Source organism: Meles meles, chromosome 17 (assembly GCF_922984935.1).
Source record: "Meles meles chromosome 17, mMelMel3.1 paternal haplotype, whole genome shotgun sequence".
In the NCBI taxonomy this organism is placed as follows: Eukaryota; Metazoa; Chordata; class Mammalia; order Carnivora; family Mustelidae; genus Meles; species Meles meles.
The window spans coordinates 2308921-2323331 of record NC_060082.1 but is presented as its reverse complement, the minus strand read 5'-3'; the positions used below and the strand labels follow the sequence as shown (position 1 = coordinate 2323331).

The 14411-nt window shown below is 67.5% G+C and overlaps 1 protein-coding gene across 9 annotated transcripts in view; it reads left to right on the top strand.

Moving 5' to 3' along the window:
- The window catches only part of ARHGEF11 (Rho guanine nucleotide exchange factor 11), a 78254-nt gene extending 65308 nt beyond the window's left edge, over positions 1 to 12946 (top strand). For 7 of the 9 annotated variants that reach the window (XM_045982504.1, XM_045982507.1, XM_045982503.1 and 4 more), the window contains 20 exons: positions 103 to 229; positions 2433 to 2612; positions 2694 to 2741; positions 2889 to 3076; positions 3291 to 3437; positions 3685 to 3764; positions 3864 to 3989; positions 4480 to 4597; positions 5240 to 5418; positions 5742 to 5817; positions 5906 to 6073; positions 6468 to 6558; positions 7063 to 7182; positions 7525 to 7586; positions 8378 to 8596; positions 8777 to 9103; positions 10157 to 10252; positions 10963 to 11171; positions 11345 to 11531; positions 11899 to 12946. In XM_045982504.1, coding sequence (XP_045838460.1) covers positions 103 to 229; positions 2433 to 2612; positions 2694 to 2741; positions 2889 to 3076; positions 3291 to 3437; positions 3685 to 3764; positions 3864 to 3989; positions 4480 to 4597; positions 5240 to 5418; positions 5742 to 5817; positions 5906 to 6073; positions 6468 to 6558; positions 7063 to 7182; positions 7525 to 7586; positions 8378 to 8596; positions 8777 to 9103; positions 10157 to 10252; positions 10963 to 11171; positions 11345 to 11531; positions 11899 to 11957 — 2807 coding nt within the window. In that variant the 3' untranslated portion in view covers positions 11958 to 12946. The remainder of the gene's footprint in view (positions 1 to 102; positions 230 to 2432; positions 2613 to 2693; positions 2742 to 2888; positions 3077 to 3290; positions 3438 to 3684; positions 3765 to 3863; positions 3990 to 4479; positions 4598 to 5239; positions 5419 to 5741; positions 5818 to 5905; positions 6074 to 6467; positions 6559 to 7062; positions 7183 to 7524; positions 7587 to 8377; positions 8597 to 8776; positions 9104 to 10156; positions 10253 to 10962; positions 11172 to 11344; positions 11532 to 11898) is intronic. The other 2 variants (XR_006815521.1, XM_045982508.1) reach the window with 2 other exon arrangements.
- The last annotated feature ends 1465 nt before the right edge of the window (positions 12947 to 14411 follow it).

The following is a 14411-nucleotide window of genomic DNA, read 5'->3' as shown; positions in this document are numbered from 1 at the left end:
CTTGCTCACAGCTCTATCTTCGGGGCCAGGCGGGAGCGAGGGTCCCGGGACGCCGCCCCCGGACAGAAAGCCGAGTGCCCTCCCTTGTCTTTCTGCTTCCAGTCAAGCCAGGCAATGTGAGGAACATCATTCAGCACTTCGAGAACAACCAGCCGTATGACGCCCCAGAGCCCGGGACGCAGCGGCTGTCCACCGGCAGCTTCCCCGAGGACCTGCTGGAGAGTGACAGGTGAGGGGGGCCACGTGGTGGGGGCCATCTCCCCAAGGAGGGGAGCCCAGGCAGGGACTGCAGGCAACATCAACCCCGCTGCCTCACCTGCTTCCTTATCCCGGAAGGTGCCCGCTGCAGGGCTCGCAAGCGCTCTCTCAGCCTCCCCGCCTGGGGACCGTTGGGAAAGGACGCACTCCGTGCTGGCAGTGAGGCCCGCAGAGGACGGAGCCGGGCCCCTGACCGCCCAGCCTGGGGCAGCTCACCCTCCGCGTCTGCTCTGGGTTCCTCCGGGGCTGCTGAGCAGCATCCATCCCAGGAACGAGCTAGAGGCTGAAATAGAGCTGCTGATCGGGTCGCCACGGGCGACAAGGCGAGAGAAGGCCGTGGGGCAGGGCGGCGGGAGGCGGTCCTGGGCAATAGCGAGGTCCCGCGGAGACGGTTGTGGGCGCCCGTGAGGAAGAGCGCTGGAGATGGGGCTCCCCCGCCGCCGAGCACAGCACTCTCCCCTCTCAGGAAACGCAGGGTCTGCAGCGTGCCCGCTGGGTTCTGATGAGAGCCCTGCCGTGGCCTGGGCTTGCCCCGGACCCTAGAGTGACAGCAGCCACGTCCCGTCTTGGACTCTGCAGCCAGCACTTCAGTGAAAACGCTCTGGTCGGGAAGCTCCGAGCACGTTCCCTCAGTCACGCTCGAGCTGTGGTCCCCGCGGTCCTGCGTGTGCAGAAAGAACACGCGTGTGCGCTCGAGCCTGAGCCCCTGAGCAGGCGCACACGCAGTCCCCGGGCCAGACCGTCTTCCCTCCGAAACCAGTACCGCACCGGGTCTGCCGTTCCCGCTCGCATCCGAGGCTGCTCGTTTGCAGGCCGCGTCTGTGAGCCTCGTGCGCTGGGACGACTCTGCCGTAGTGAGGCGGACGGAGAGTCGGGGAAGAGGGAGGTTACGTTTGTCCCGAGCTGAGAGATTGAGTGTGTCAGCAAGTGCGTCAAACGAACGCGTCTGTAGACGTGATAACGTTTGGGGAGTAAGGTGAGGCCTTCTGCAAACTCGTGTTCTTGAGGCTGCCAGGGAGCAAACCGTGCCCTGAGGCCCTCACTAGGCTCCTGAGTCCACGGTCGGCGGAGCCCTCGGTCCTCTCCGCGGCACAGTGGGGCCGGGCTCGGCAGGTGCCAGGAGCCGCCGTTCCAGAAGGCAGCCTTCCTTCTAGGGACGGGGCGGGAGGTGGTTGTGCGCCCTGCTCCCTGCTGGTGGGGAGGAGTGTCACTCACCGGGCTCCGGCGGCCACTGTGGGGCGCTGGCCAGAGTGCTGGTGGCAGGGCTCGGCCAGAGACGCTCTCGCTGACCCCGGGGGCGTTCAGAGGCCATCGGCTGGCGGCGGCTCCTAGCTCTCAGGACCCCAGGGGCAGCTCCGTTTGGGTCCTTGGTGGTTCGCAGAGACGTGACAATCGGGGACCGAGCTACGTGGTTCTTTCTCGGCGGCAGCGTGCTGTGCGACTAAGCTCCCGGCTGGGGTGGGGGGTGACAGCGGCAGCAGGGCCGGGCGGGGAGGCCCCACCCCGGGGCAATCGGGTCCGAGGTGCCGGTCGCCACCGTGGACCCGCACTGCGGGACGCAGAGGAGAGCAGCACTGGCCGTCGGCGTCTCACGTCCCAGAGACACTCGGTGGCAAACGTGGCTGCCAGGGCACAGCTTCCCGCCGTCAGAAGCCGGCCCCCCGCCCCCCGAGCCGGCCTGCCCCGGGAGGGGAAGCAGAAGCCGGGAAGCGTGCAAAGGCAGGAGCGGGAGACCCTGCGCCGCGGCTGGGGCAGGAGGCCAGCAGCGGGTAGACGTTGTGCCAGGCCTGCCAGTGAGGAGGCTGGCACGCAGGCGAGAGGGTCGCGGAAACCCCAGGAAAGGAGAGCCCTGCCTCCAGCAGAGTCGGCGGTAGGGGCTGACCTGCTCCAGAGCCGAGGGCAAGGGGCACTGGCCACCGCACGGCCCAGGATCCAGCCTCCAGGGCCCACAGCTGTCCTGGCGGCTCCGGTCTTCGGCAGCTGAACACAGCACAAGTCTGGTCTGTTGGTCCCACATGTCCCTTGTCCTCTGGACCGAGACTGTAGGGCAGCAGCAGGAGTTGTCACTGGGAAGTTCAGGCCCCGTGCATTGGGGGTAGAGGACCCCTGAGTCAGGGTCACAGGTATAAGCCGTCCAGGCTGTCGGACGCTGGGTCTCTTGCCCTGCTCCCCAGCTCCCGCTCAGAGATCCGCCTGGGCCGCTCTGAGAGCCTGAAGGGCCGGGAGGAGATGAAGCGGTCACGGAAGGCGGAGAACGTGCCGCGCTCTCGCAGCGACGTGGACATGGACGCGGCCGCAGAAGCTGCCCGTCTCCACCAGTCCGCCTCCTCCTCTGCCTCCAGTCTCTCCACCAGGTGGGCAGGGTTTGGGCGGCTTGACAGGGGGGAGGGTGCGCTCTTGGGGCAGCGGGTGCTGAGGGCTGACTTCCTCCACAGGTCTCTGGAGAACCCGACCCCTCCCTTCACCCCCAAAATGGGCCGCAGGTGAGTGAGGCGCCCGGCCCCGAGCGGCCGGTTGGGTGTATGCACCCGTCTGCACGGCTGGTGGTTTCCCCCGAGCATGGGGCAGGCAGGTCGGACCAGCCGTTGTGTGCACTCTTCCTCCTCGCGGAGCTGCCCCTCTCCCCGCAGGAGCATTGAGTCCCCCAGCCTGGGGTTCTGCACGGACGCCCTCCTCCCGCACCTGCTAGAGGACGATCTGGGCCAGCTGTCAGACCTGGAGCCGGAGCCCGACGCCCAGAACTGGCAGCACACGGTGGGCAAGGATGTGGTGGCCGGGCTAAGCCAGAGGGAGATTGACCGGCAGGAGGTCATCAACGGTGAGGGTGTGCGCCCAACACTCAGGCGGTGCCCTGGTGGGGGGGGACTGGCTCCGCGTCCCCGTGCCTTCCCCGGGGGTGGCGGAAATAGCCCCTGGGACGCCAGCGCCCGGATGCCTCAGCAGTGCGGTGGTTGGGGGTGACAGCCGTCCCTTCGGTTGCTCGCTGACGTCCCCCGCTCTGTCTTCCTCCCGTCCCGCGACACCCCGCTCAGAGCTGTTTGTGACGGAAGCGTCCCATCTGCGCACGCTCCGGGTCCTCGACCTGATTTTCTACCAGCGGATGAAGAAGGAGAATCTGATGCCCCGAGAGGAGCTGGCCCGGCTCTTCCCCAACCTGCCCGAGCTCATCGAGATCCACAGTGAGGGGCCGTCCTCCCCACCTGCCGCCCCCCACACGCACACATGCCTGCTCCAGCTGTCCTCCAGGTCTCTGTCCCTCGTCCACCCACACGCCAGGGCCCGCTCGAGCAGACGCCCCTCACCAGTGCTCCCTGGCCTGGAAACCAGCATTCCCCTTACTGGTGCCACGAGGCCCCTCGGAGGGTGGCGCCGGGTCCGGCCACACAGCTCTGCCCCAGACCCCCGCGTCCCTTCTCTCCGTCCCAGATTCCTGGTGCGAGGCCATGAGGAAGCTCCGGGAGGAGGGCCCCATTGTCAGGGACATCGGTGACCTCATGCTGGCTCGGGTACGCCCGGACGGGATGGGTCCCCTTTCCCACGGCTGCACAAGTGGCGGAGGAGGGTTTGGGGCATGTGACGCCCAGACGGTGCCCCTCGTGCCGCAGTTCGACGGCCCTGCCCGGGAGGAGCTCCAGCAGGTGGCCGCCCGCTTCTGCTCCTGCCAGTCAGCGGCGCTGGGGCTCATCAAGGCCAAGCAGCGCAAGGAGAGCCGCTTCCAGCTGTTCATGCAGGTGCGCCCTCGGCCAGCAGGGGGAGCCCCGGGCCGCCCCCTGCCCATCCACGCTCAGAAACCTGGCCCCGGGCCCCGCTCGCAGGACAGACCACTGCTCCCCAAAAGGGACCCGATCCGCAGTCAGGAGGCCCCGTTCACTCCCAGGGCCCGCGGGCCCGGAGGCGATGTCCACTTCCTCGTCCATAAAGTGGGCACGGCAGTTGCACAGGGGCGCCTGTCTGGCCACCGAAAGGGGTGCCTGGGTTCCCTCCCTGCCCGCACCCACCTCCCCTAAATATTTAAGGAGCTGCTCTCCGGGATCAGGACCCACTTGGAATTTTCACACCCCTCTGGGCCCCGAGCCCACTGGCCGGCTCCTGACTGGGCTGACCCGTCCGTCCGCACCCCTGTCCGTCCGGCTCCTGACTGGGCTGACCCGTCCGTCCGCACACCCGTCCGTCCGGCTCCTGACTGGGCTGACCCGTCCGTCCGCACCCCCGTCCGTCCAGGAGGCTGAGAGCCACCCCCAGTGCCGACGGCTGCAGCTCAGGGACCTCATCATCTCGGAGATGCAGCGGCTTACCAAGTACCCCCTGCTGCTGGAGAGCGTCCTCAAGCACACAGAGGGTAGGGCACCGGGGGCGTGGCCCCACCGGACCTCCTCCCAGCACAGCCCTGCTTTGTGACCTTTCGCGAGACTTTCCGGGTCTGCTTCCTGGGCTCATTAGGGTCCGTCTCCAAGAAAGCGATCACAGCTGTGCCCTGGGAAGATAAGGTGTTCAGAGATGAGAGGAGGGAAGGGGGGCCTCCAGCCTGCGTGGGGTCCGAGGAAGCATCTGGACGCACGCCAGGTTGGCACGTGGACTCTCCCGTGACCGTGGTCCCACCCCAGGGCCAAGGCACAGTCGGCGCCCACCCTGCCCATCCCCCTCTTGGATGCCTCCCTGCCCTTGGACTTGGGGTGTTGGAGTCCGAGTATGGAGTGGCCCCCCCGGAGGCTGTCCCTGCCCCCAGCCGGTCCCCGGCCCTGCCCCGCCCCCGTCCCCAGAGCTGGTTGCAGGTCAGGCGGCAATTCCCAAGAGCTGCTCTCTTCAGAGAGGGGCGGTCTGAAACCGAGGCCCCTGCATGACAGAGACGCTTACGTTTGAGGGCCTCAGTCAGGCAGAGGCAGCGCCCCGTGCCCACGCCTGCCGGCTCGCCAGGTGCGTCAGGCTCCCAACGGGCTTCCCAGGCAGGAGCCCCTGACCGCCGCCTCCGCCCCGTCGGCAGGTGGCACCGCTGAACACGAGAAGCTCTGCCGGGCGCGGGACCGGTGCCGGGAGATCCTCAAGTACGTGAACGAAGCAGTGAAGCAGACAGAGAACCGGCACCGGCTGGAGGGCTACCAGAAGCGGCTGGACACCACATCCCTGGAAAGGGCCAGCAACCCGCTGGCGGCAGAGTTCAAGGTGGGAGCAGACCCGGGTCCTGCAGGGACCTGGGGCGGGCGGCATGGCCAGTCTGGGGTGGGCTGGCCCGACGGGACCCCACACACACCCAGGCAGACAGCCCCAGTGGCGGGACGAGACGCTGGAACCTGGGGCGCTGGGGAGGGAAGGGACAGGGTCGGGGCAGGGAGAGGCCTTGGTCCTACCCGTGCCCCACGGGGGCATCCGAGCGGAGAGGGCCTCCTTTCCGCCGCTGGCCCCCAGCTGCTCCGCGGGGCGTCTGGCGCCTGGGCGTGTCTTGCACGTGCTCGACGAGTGGACCCGTGAGTGGCTTCTCCCTCCAGAGCCTGGACCTCACGGCCAGCAGGATGGTCCACGAGGGGCCGCTGAGCTGGAGGATCAGCAAGGACAAGAGCTTGGGTAGGTGTTGGCACGGCGGCCGCAGGGCTCCCCCGGGGGCGGGGACGGAGCAGCCCCTGACGGCAGCCCCCCCCCCCCCCCCCCGTAGACCTGCACGTGCTGCTGCTGGAGAACCTCCTGGTGCTGCTGCAGAGGCAGGACGAGAAGCTGCTGCTCAAATGCCACAGCAAGACGGCGGCGGGCTCGTCGGACAGCAAGCAGACCTTCAGCCCCGTGCTCAAGCTCAACGCCGTGCTCGTCCGCTCCGTGGCCACCGGTACCCACAGGGGTGGGGGCAGCCCGGGGTCAAGCTCCCCGCCTCCCCCGCGGACCCCCTGAGCCAGAGGATGCGGCCGGAACGGGGCCGGAGGGCGCGGGGGGGCGGGGGGTCTCATGCCGGCTACACAGGCAGACAGGCAGGAAGGGGCCCCGGAATGACACCTGCCGTGCCTCCGGGGCTCGCAGGCAGGGGCGGGGATGAAGGCCCTGGTGCTCGCACCCTGTTAGGAGCGGAGGGTGGGGGGTGGCTGTGACAGGGACCTGTGCGTGCCCGTCCCAGCGTGGGCCCCACGGGGTGCACTGACCCAGTGCGTGTCCTGCCGTGGTCGAGGGTCGGGGCTCCAGGGCCGCTGTCCCCTCCGTCGCCCCCGCCGACCCTCCCCCCCCAACAGACAAACGGGCCTTCTTCGTCATCTGCACCTCGGAGCTGGGGCCCCCCCAGATCTACGAGCTGGTGGCACTGACGTCGTCGGACAAGAACACGTGAGAACTGAAGGGCCACGCGTAGTTGCCTTCCCCTTGGCCAGCGGGGTACGGGCCAGCGGGGACACCACGGGGGCAGGGGGCCCCAGGGGCCACTGTCCTCGCCCGAGTCCCGTGTCACCAGCGCCCCTTGCTCTTCTCGCTGCCGCCTGCTTCCTGCCGTCGGGGTCTGTCTGCTCCTCTAAGCTCCCTTCATCCACACGCCCTTGGCAGACGCCTGCCTCCCGGGCCGTCACCCACCCGCCCTGTGTGGCCTCTCGGCGGCCCGACGAGGTGGCGTGACTGGTGGAGTCAGACGGCGTCTGGGTGTCAGGGCCGTGCTCTGGAGCGTGGGTCTGGTCTCTCCGGTCGTGTGGGGGGAGCGAGCAGCTCGACAGCGCTGAGTCCGGAGCCCAGCAGAGGCTCCCTGCTCGTGGCTCGTGCGCCGCCGGGTGGTGGAGGGGGGTGCACCCCGGCCCGGCCTCGTTCTCACCACCAGTCCTCTCTGCTCCTGCCGAGCCACAGATGGATGGAGCTTTTGGAGGAGGCCGTGCGGAATGCCACCCGGCGCCCGGGAGGTGCCCCCACGCTCGCCCATCCCCCGCCCACCCAGGAGCCGGCGCACCAGAGCCCCACACCCAGCAGGTGCCCACGCGTCCTCCCTGCAGGCCACCTGCTTGCTGCTTCCGAGCCCTTCCCACCTCTGCCGTCCGCCCTGTCTACTCTCCCCCTGCCTGGCTATCCTGGAGACCACACTGGCCGCGGGTGCGGGGTATACGGCCAGGACTGGCAGAGGCCAGCAGCGTCCGTCCTCCCCTCAAGGTTACCGGCCAAGGGCAGGTGCCGAAGCCTTATACCTCCCTGTTCAGATCCCCCCTCGCTGCCTGTGCTGATGCAGGAGGCCAGGAGGCATGCAAGACCTCACCCCTTCTGACTGGCAGAGAGTCAGAACCCCAGCGGGTGACCTCTGGTGCCTTCTTCCGTCAGGGTCCAGCTGGATGGCTCAGAAGTGTTCCACAGTGAACCAGAGCCCGGGGAGCTGCCCGGAGGTATGTGCCCTGAGCTGTCTGTGCAGAAGCTTCCCCTGCTCCCGCCGTCCGGTGTTAGGAGGGCAGGTCAGGAGCTGACGGGGGAGGCCCTCGGGGCCTGATGTGTGAGGTCTGGGTAGAACAGAGGAGTGAGCGGGCAGGGGTCCGACCGACCTGAGCGAGTGTAGACGAGCTCGCGTGGACAGAGGTTCTGACCCTGGCTCTGTGGGGACAGGTGTTTGGCCGTTGAGTGGAGTCCAGGGGCCCCCGCTTCCTGCTGCTGGGCATTTCTGTGCAGAATGACATGCCGGGGGACAGCGTTCCCGGGCTGGAGAGGAAGGGAATGGGGTCCCGCTGAGCAATTCTCTGGGAAAGGATGTAGGACGCTGGATTTCGAGAGATACCTCCAGGTCCCTCCTGCCTCTTGTGGGTCTGTGCCATGGGCCTTCTCCGGCTCTCGGTCCGCGGTGTAAGCGGCGCCCCGGCCCACCCCCGCCGCGGCCCGCGCTCTGCTTTCCCCACGCCCACCGCGCTGCCTGCCCTGTTTCTCACAGAGGCCCTGAGTGCTGTTGTTCATGGGTGTCTCCCGCTAGAACTTAGGCTCCCCGTGGGCGGAGATCCTTGTTTTATCGCCGCTGTGGGCCCAGAGCCTGGGCCAGTGTCTGGCCGGACTTGGTACTCAGTAAACATCAGTAATCGTCCCCGGAACGAATCAGCCAGTATTCTGGTTCCCCTTGATCCAGAGCTGGGCATGGGGTCAGCGCCCCCATGGACATTCCCTCCCCTGCCTCACGCCGCCCTCCCACCCGCAACAGGCCCTGGGCCCCAGCAGAGGGTGAAGGGGATGCACCCGGTCGGGCCGGAGGATCCCGAGCGGGAGGGCAGCCTGGAGGAGGAGCTGCGTGCCCTGCCTCGCCCCTCCACGTCTCTGGATGGAGAGCACAGGGGCGGCCGGACGAGAGACCCCATCCTCCTGCCCCTCCCAGGCCCCCTGTTCACGGAAGGGCTGGCGGACTCAGCCCTGGAGGACGGTGAGTGCCTGGTGGCCCCTTGTTTTCGCCACCGGCCAGAGGGCTCTCCCTGCATGTGCTTGAGGAGAGAAGCGGCCCAGACGGTTGGGACCCCACGTCCCGTGCCCAGCGCTGGCCCGTGGGGAGTCGGGGAGCGGACGCGCCCCGTGCTGGAACGCCACCGCCCTCTTTCTCATCCAGTGGAGAGCCTGCGATGCCTCATCCTGGGGAGCCTGCTGCAGGGTCAGCGCCCTGAGGCACAGCCTGCCAGGGAGCCTGAAGACGACCTCACCCCCACACCGTCCCTTGGGAGCAGCACCTGTCACCCCGCGGACGCCGGCTCCCCGGGTCATGGCCCCCTGGCGGGGGAGGAGCCAGAGCAGGGGGACGCGGCTCTCTGCTCCCTGGAGCGGCTGCCCCCGCGGGCCCGGAATTCGGGGATCTGGGAGTCTCCTGAGCTGGACAGGAACCCCGAGGAGGAGGCTTCGAGCGCCGAGGCAGCAGGAGGTTACAAGGTGGTGAGAAAAGGTAAAGTGAAGGGGACGCCTCCCGCGGAGACAGACTCCCCCCCCCAGCTCGCCAGGGTCAGGGCAAGTCGCCAGGCGGCGCTGTAGTGCGGAGGCTGGCGCGGGGTCCTGGGGATGACGCTGCCGCCACGCAGAGGCTTTGGGGTCGGAGGGCTTCAGAGCCTGTCCCTTAACATCTGTGGGACCCGAGACAAAGGCCGAGCCCCCGAACCTGACGGTAGCCCGAGGATGGCCGCACGAGCCAGCCGTCCCAGAAAGCTTCTGCTCAGGGTCTAAGGAAGTCCCGTGGCTCCCCTGCGGGGGGCTGCTCCCCCGACACTGGGCAGATGACACTGGGCAGATGCTCGTGGCCGCACTGAGGGCCCCGCGGCAGGGGAGGGTGCGTGGCGAGCCGATGTGGAGGATGGAGGCCGTGGGCAACGGCAGCCGGAAAAGCCTGGAGCAGCTGGGATGGGTGCCCTGGTGGGCTCTGGGCAGAGCAGGGAGCCGAGGGAGGGGAGGTCCCTGTGGCGGTGGGAGGAGGGAGGCGGCCCATGGAAAGGGTGGAGTGAAGCCTGAAGAAGGTCCTGGAGGCGGGGGCCAGGGAGGGGTCCCGGCCTCCGACCTCCGCTGCATTTCTGGCCCCGTCTGCCCGGGGTCTGCCCTGTCCTGGTTTCTGGGAACTGACCTTCCTTCTCTGCCCTTCGGTGAGCTGGTGGACAGCTTCTCTGCAGCCCTCTGGGCGCTCGCACGTGCGACCTGTGTTCACTTTATCGTCCCTCCTTTCTCTCCTCTGCTGCCTTTTCCCACCTTTCTGCTCCCCTGCCCCCCCCTCCCCCCGCTCTCCCCCCCTCCCCCCCCCGCTCTCCCCCCTCCCTCCCCGCTCTCCCCCCCCCTCCCCCGCCCCCCCCCCCCGCTCTCCCTCCCCTGCCCCCCCCCCCCCCCCCCCCCCCCCCCGCTCTCCCTCCCATGCTCCTCCTCCCTTCCTCTCCTCCTTCTCCCCTGCCCTGCTCTCCTGGTCTCTGCTCTCCCTGGTGGTGGTGGCGGCTGGTGGTGGCGGCTGGTGGCGGCACAGACGCAGCGGAGGTGGCGGGCAGCAAGGCCAGGCTCCCAGAGCGCAGCCGGTCAGGGCCTGAGCCACCCGACGTGGAAGGCGGAGCAGAGGCTGCGGGTAACGAATTTCCCCTTGGACCCAGAGCCAGGATCCCACTGTGGGGCCTGCAGGAAGGGGGGTGGGGCATGGGCAGAGCCAGGCTCCGGGGGGTTGGCCCCTGCCTGCATTCCCAGGGTGTTCCCTGAGAGCGTGGGGGAGGAGTAGCACCCAGGGACAGGGGAGAGCCCAGGCCCTAGTCGGGAGACCAGGTGGAACGGAGTTGAGACGGTAGGGAGGCCTAGAGGGCCGGGAGCCCTGTGTCTTTGGTGTCTCCCCTCAGCCCTGTGTGAGCCAAGGGGTCCTTGGGGTCCCATGGGATCCTCTGTGTCCCGTGGGAGCCAAGGGGTCTGCGGGATCCCGTGGAAGAGGGTGGTGGGGGCCGGGGGCTGTGTGGACGTTCATCGGCGGAGCTTGCGGTGGGACAGGCGTGAGGGAGCTCCTGACCCCGACCAGCCCCCCTCTCCCCCTCCTTCAAGGACTGGGGGGCACTCCCGGTTCCCTAGCCGCCGCCCCTGAGCATCTTCCCTCCACATGGGTCACCGGGAAGGCTTTCTGGAGGAGGAAGGCCTTTAGGGGATGACGGGTGGGCATTGTGAGGCCGGCGTGCGCTGAGCTGGTCCACAGGACGCCATCCGCGGCCCTGGGTCAGTGTGGGGTGCACTGGGGGCACGGGAGGTGACTCCCACGTCCCCGTGCCCCCTCATCTCCTCTGCTTGCCACGGGGACAGGGAACTGCTTCTACGTCAGCATGCCGGTGGGCCCCCCCGACTCCAGCACCGAGCCCTCGCAGCCCGACCGCCTCCCGGCCTGGCAGCCCTGGGGAAGCAGTGGAGGTCGCCGGCGCCCAAGCCGCCCTGCGCCCGGCCTGGCCCTCCGGGACGTGGGCAGCGTCTTCCACACCATCGAGCAGCTCACCGTCAAGCTCAATAGGCTCAAGGTGGGCCCAGTGTGGTGGGGGGCGTGGCGGGGTGCTCAGTTCCCGTCCTTGAGGGAGGGGCGTCCTCTGGCCTGGGTCCTCCTGCCAGCCACCCGGGAGCCAGAGCTACCCCGGGGCATGGCGAGGGAGAGGCAGCCGGGCCCTGCCTCATTTGTCCCCTGCCACCCTCCCAGGACATGGAGCTGGCCCACCGAGAGCTGCTCAGGTCCCTCGCGGGAGAGTCCGGCGGCACCACGCCCGTGGGCAGTTTCCACACGGAGGCAGCCAGATGGACAGACAGCTCTCTGCCACTTCCAGCCAGGGAAACCCTGGCCTCCGACTCCAGGGACGGCCACCAGCCAGCGCCGTGCTCAGAGGATGGTGAGCGAGGCGATGTCCTCTGGGTGCCTGTGGGGGACGGACGGGGGTCCTCCTCCTCCCTGAGTACAGTGAAGTCCTCCCCTCAGCTTCAGAAAGGGATCTGCAGGGAACCCCCACAGGAGCTCGCCGAAAACTTGGAAACTCTCTTTGGATTAGAGGGAGGTCGCCCCCCGAAACCTGCTCTTACAGGGCGGGCCCCGACACAGCTGCCCGCGGGCTCAGGGCGGGCAGGAGTGCGCTGCTGCAGACAGCCCTTTCCGGGCCACAGGAGAGACCCTGTGCCTTGTTCCAGATGGATGCCCCCGGGGCGGGTTGTCCCCACGCCACCAGGCGGGTTCCTCAGCTGTCCTCCCCGCCTCCCCCACAGGCTCCGACACACCCCTGGAAGACGGTGCAGCACTCCCAGCCTCGTCCCCAGGACTGTAACCGTCCCCGCTCCTCTGGGGGCTGGCCCGAAAGGGGCACAGGGCAGTGGGAGCCCAGACCTCCTCGTGGGCCGCGGAAGGTGGGTCCAGCCGAGACCCCGGGGGCGCCCCACATGTCGCGTGGTCTGCTCAGATCCCGGGGCAGCTTCAGCGTCTCCCCGCCCTCCAGCTCCCCTGAAGGCCTCTCCCGAGAATGCTGAGTGCATCTGAAGGGCCCCCCCGACACAGGTGAAAGGAGGGGTCTCTGTGTGAATGCACTTTCTTCCTCCCTCCCTCTCCCCGCAGGACCCCAGGGCTGAGGCGGGCTCCCTCCACCTCTCCCCTCATCGTCACTTCGGTTTCCTATAAATATGTACGTACTGTATGTGCGTCTAGCTCTGTAAATAACTTTGACCCATTTTGTTTGTGTTCCTGGGGGGCTGGAGGCAGGCCCAGAGGGCACAGCTTGCATCTCCTAGTTAACAGGCCTGCTCCGGGGTCAGGGCGCAAAGGGGGAGCCAGACCAGAGCACTGGGTCCCCCGTGGGCAGGAGGAGGTCCTGGCCCACCTGGCTTGAGAGCCTGGTCCCTGTGGCCTGAGCCAAGAGTGTCTCTCCCCTCCCAGGACAGTCCTCTTTGGGGGGCGGTTCCTGAGCCCACCTGTGTCCGCCGTTCAACACGCTCTCGCTGGGGAAAACCAGTGCATCGGGTGCGGCCCCAAAAACCAGGTCCAGGAGGTGGGGCAGGGGGTTCGAGTGCTGGAGTCCCCGCAGTAACCCGGGCCCATCCGCGGGGCCGTGGCGGCTTGGGCCCCTGTCCCCGTGCCAGCCCCCTCCCCACGGCCTGTAGGATATACACACTGCTAGATGTATATATACGTATATATATAAATATATATATAATATATAAAATGCAGAGCTGGAAATGACTGTTTTGCTGTTAAAATAATGTATACTCTTTTATTTTCTTTCTCTCATGGTTAAGTTTTGTGGGTTTTTTTTTTTTTAAGAAAAGTTAAATATTCTTCAATTGCGGTGGTGTGTGTGTGATTTCTGGACCTGCTCGGATAAAGATAGTGTGGTTCTCAGGATTGGGGAAGACACAGGAGGCAGCCCCCACGCCCGGCTTCAAGCCGCCAGCCCCACCGTGGCCGGAGACTCCGGGCCCAGAGCTTCCGACGTGCGCTCTCCGAGCCACCATCGGGCAGACCACGTTTCACGGCCCCGCGGCCGAAGCGGGGACAGACAGAGCCCACACCATCGAGACACACACGGGCAATGGGTACAGAGTCGGGAGACCCCAGCATCTGCTCTCCACGGGCCCCAGGACTTTAAGGCAAAATGGGGGCCGGCGGGGGGAGGCCGTGTCCGAGGCCTGGCCAGTCCTCACTGGCCTCAGGCTCCACTCCGTCCCACCGCTCTGACGGGACCCAGAAGCCACGTTTTCCCCAGACCTCCGGCCCTCCTGCCGTCGCTGACAGACCGAGAGGGCCGAATTCCAGCTCGGCCTCGCGCTCCCTCCCAGACCTAGCGCATGCCACCTGCCAACCCCGTGGGCTGAGGGTCCAGGGGACATCTGGCACTCCCCCCAAGGAGCCCTGCTGTGTGCTCGGGACAGGGGAAGGGGGGCCACTCAAGCTGGAGCTCAGCGGCCAGGTACCCAGACGCGCAGAGAGGCCCGTGAGAGCCGCAGAGCCTCACCAAGCCTCGCAGACAGGAGTGGGGGCCGGGGAGAGCGCATCTCCGTGGGCTGAGGGATAGGCCAGGTTCCATCCGCCAGGCTCCCTGGGCCCCATCCACAGCGGATCCCGGGGGAGGCCCCCAGCTCTCCACGCTCCTCCGGCCCTCCCGCCATTGGGGCGACCCTGGCTTCGGGCTGCCATCACCTGCGGGCAAAGGCACTGGGCTTTGTGGGCTTCGAGGTGCTTGGCCTTTGCCACGTCGACGCACAGAGACTTAACACCCACTCCAGAGTGGCCTTCCAATTCTTCATGTCCCTAGCCGAGTCCCTGTCCCCTCCAAAGTGACCGGGCACCTCAGCCGACATGGAAACGCAGAATAGGAGGGACCTGCAGTGGCAGAGCCCAAGCCCTCCCCGTGCCCCTCACCCGGCCTGTGCGGTTGTGACAGCCGCAGGTCATCCCAGCGCGTCCTCTGAGACCAGAGGCTGAATGCGGGTCCTGGCGTGTCCCGTGTCCCCCAGGGAATACAGGCAAAGAGCAAGCAAGAAGCAGGCCCGAGGAGGCAGGAGAGGGGTGGCCCTGGCTGCCCAAGCCTAAGGGCCCGATCTCATCCCAAGAGAGCTGCAAAGCCCTTCGGCCATTTCAGGCCATGTAGCAAGAACAGACTCGAGTCCAAGCCTTCCGTGTAGTTCTGGAACAAAGTTTTCAGACAACAGCAGGGGGAAAGGATAGCAATCTGTTGTTAATGACTCCAGATCTCCCCCAGGGAGGCCAGGCCAGGGAGATGGGGGAGGGG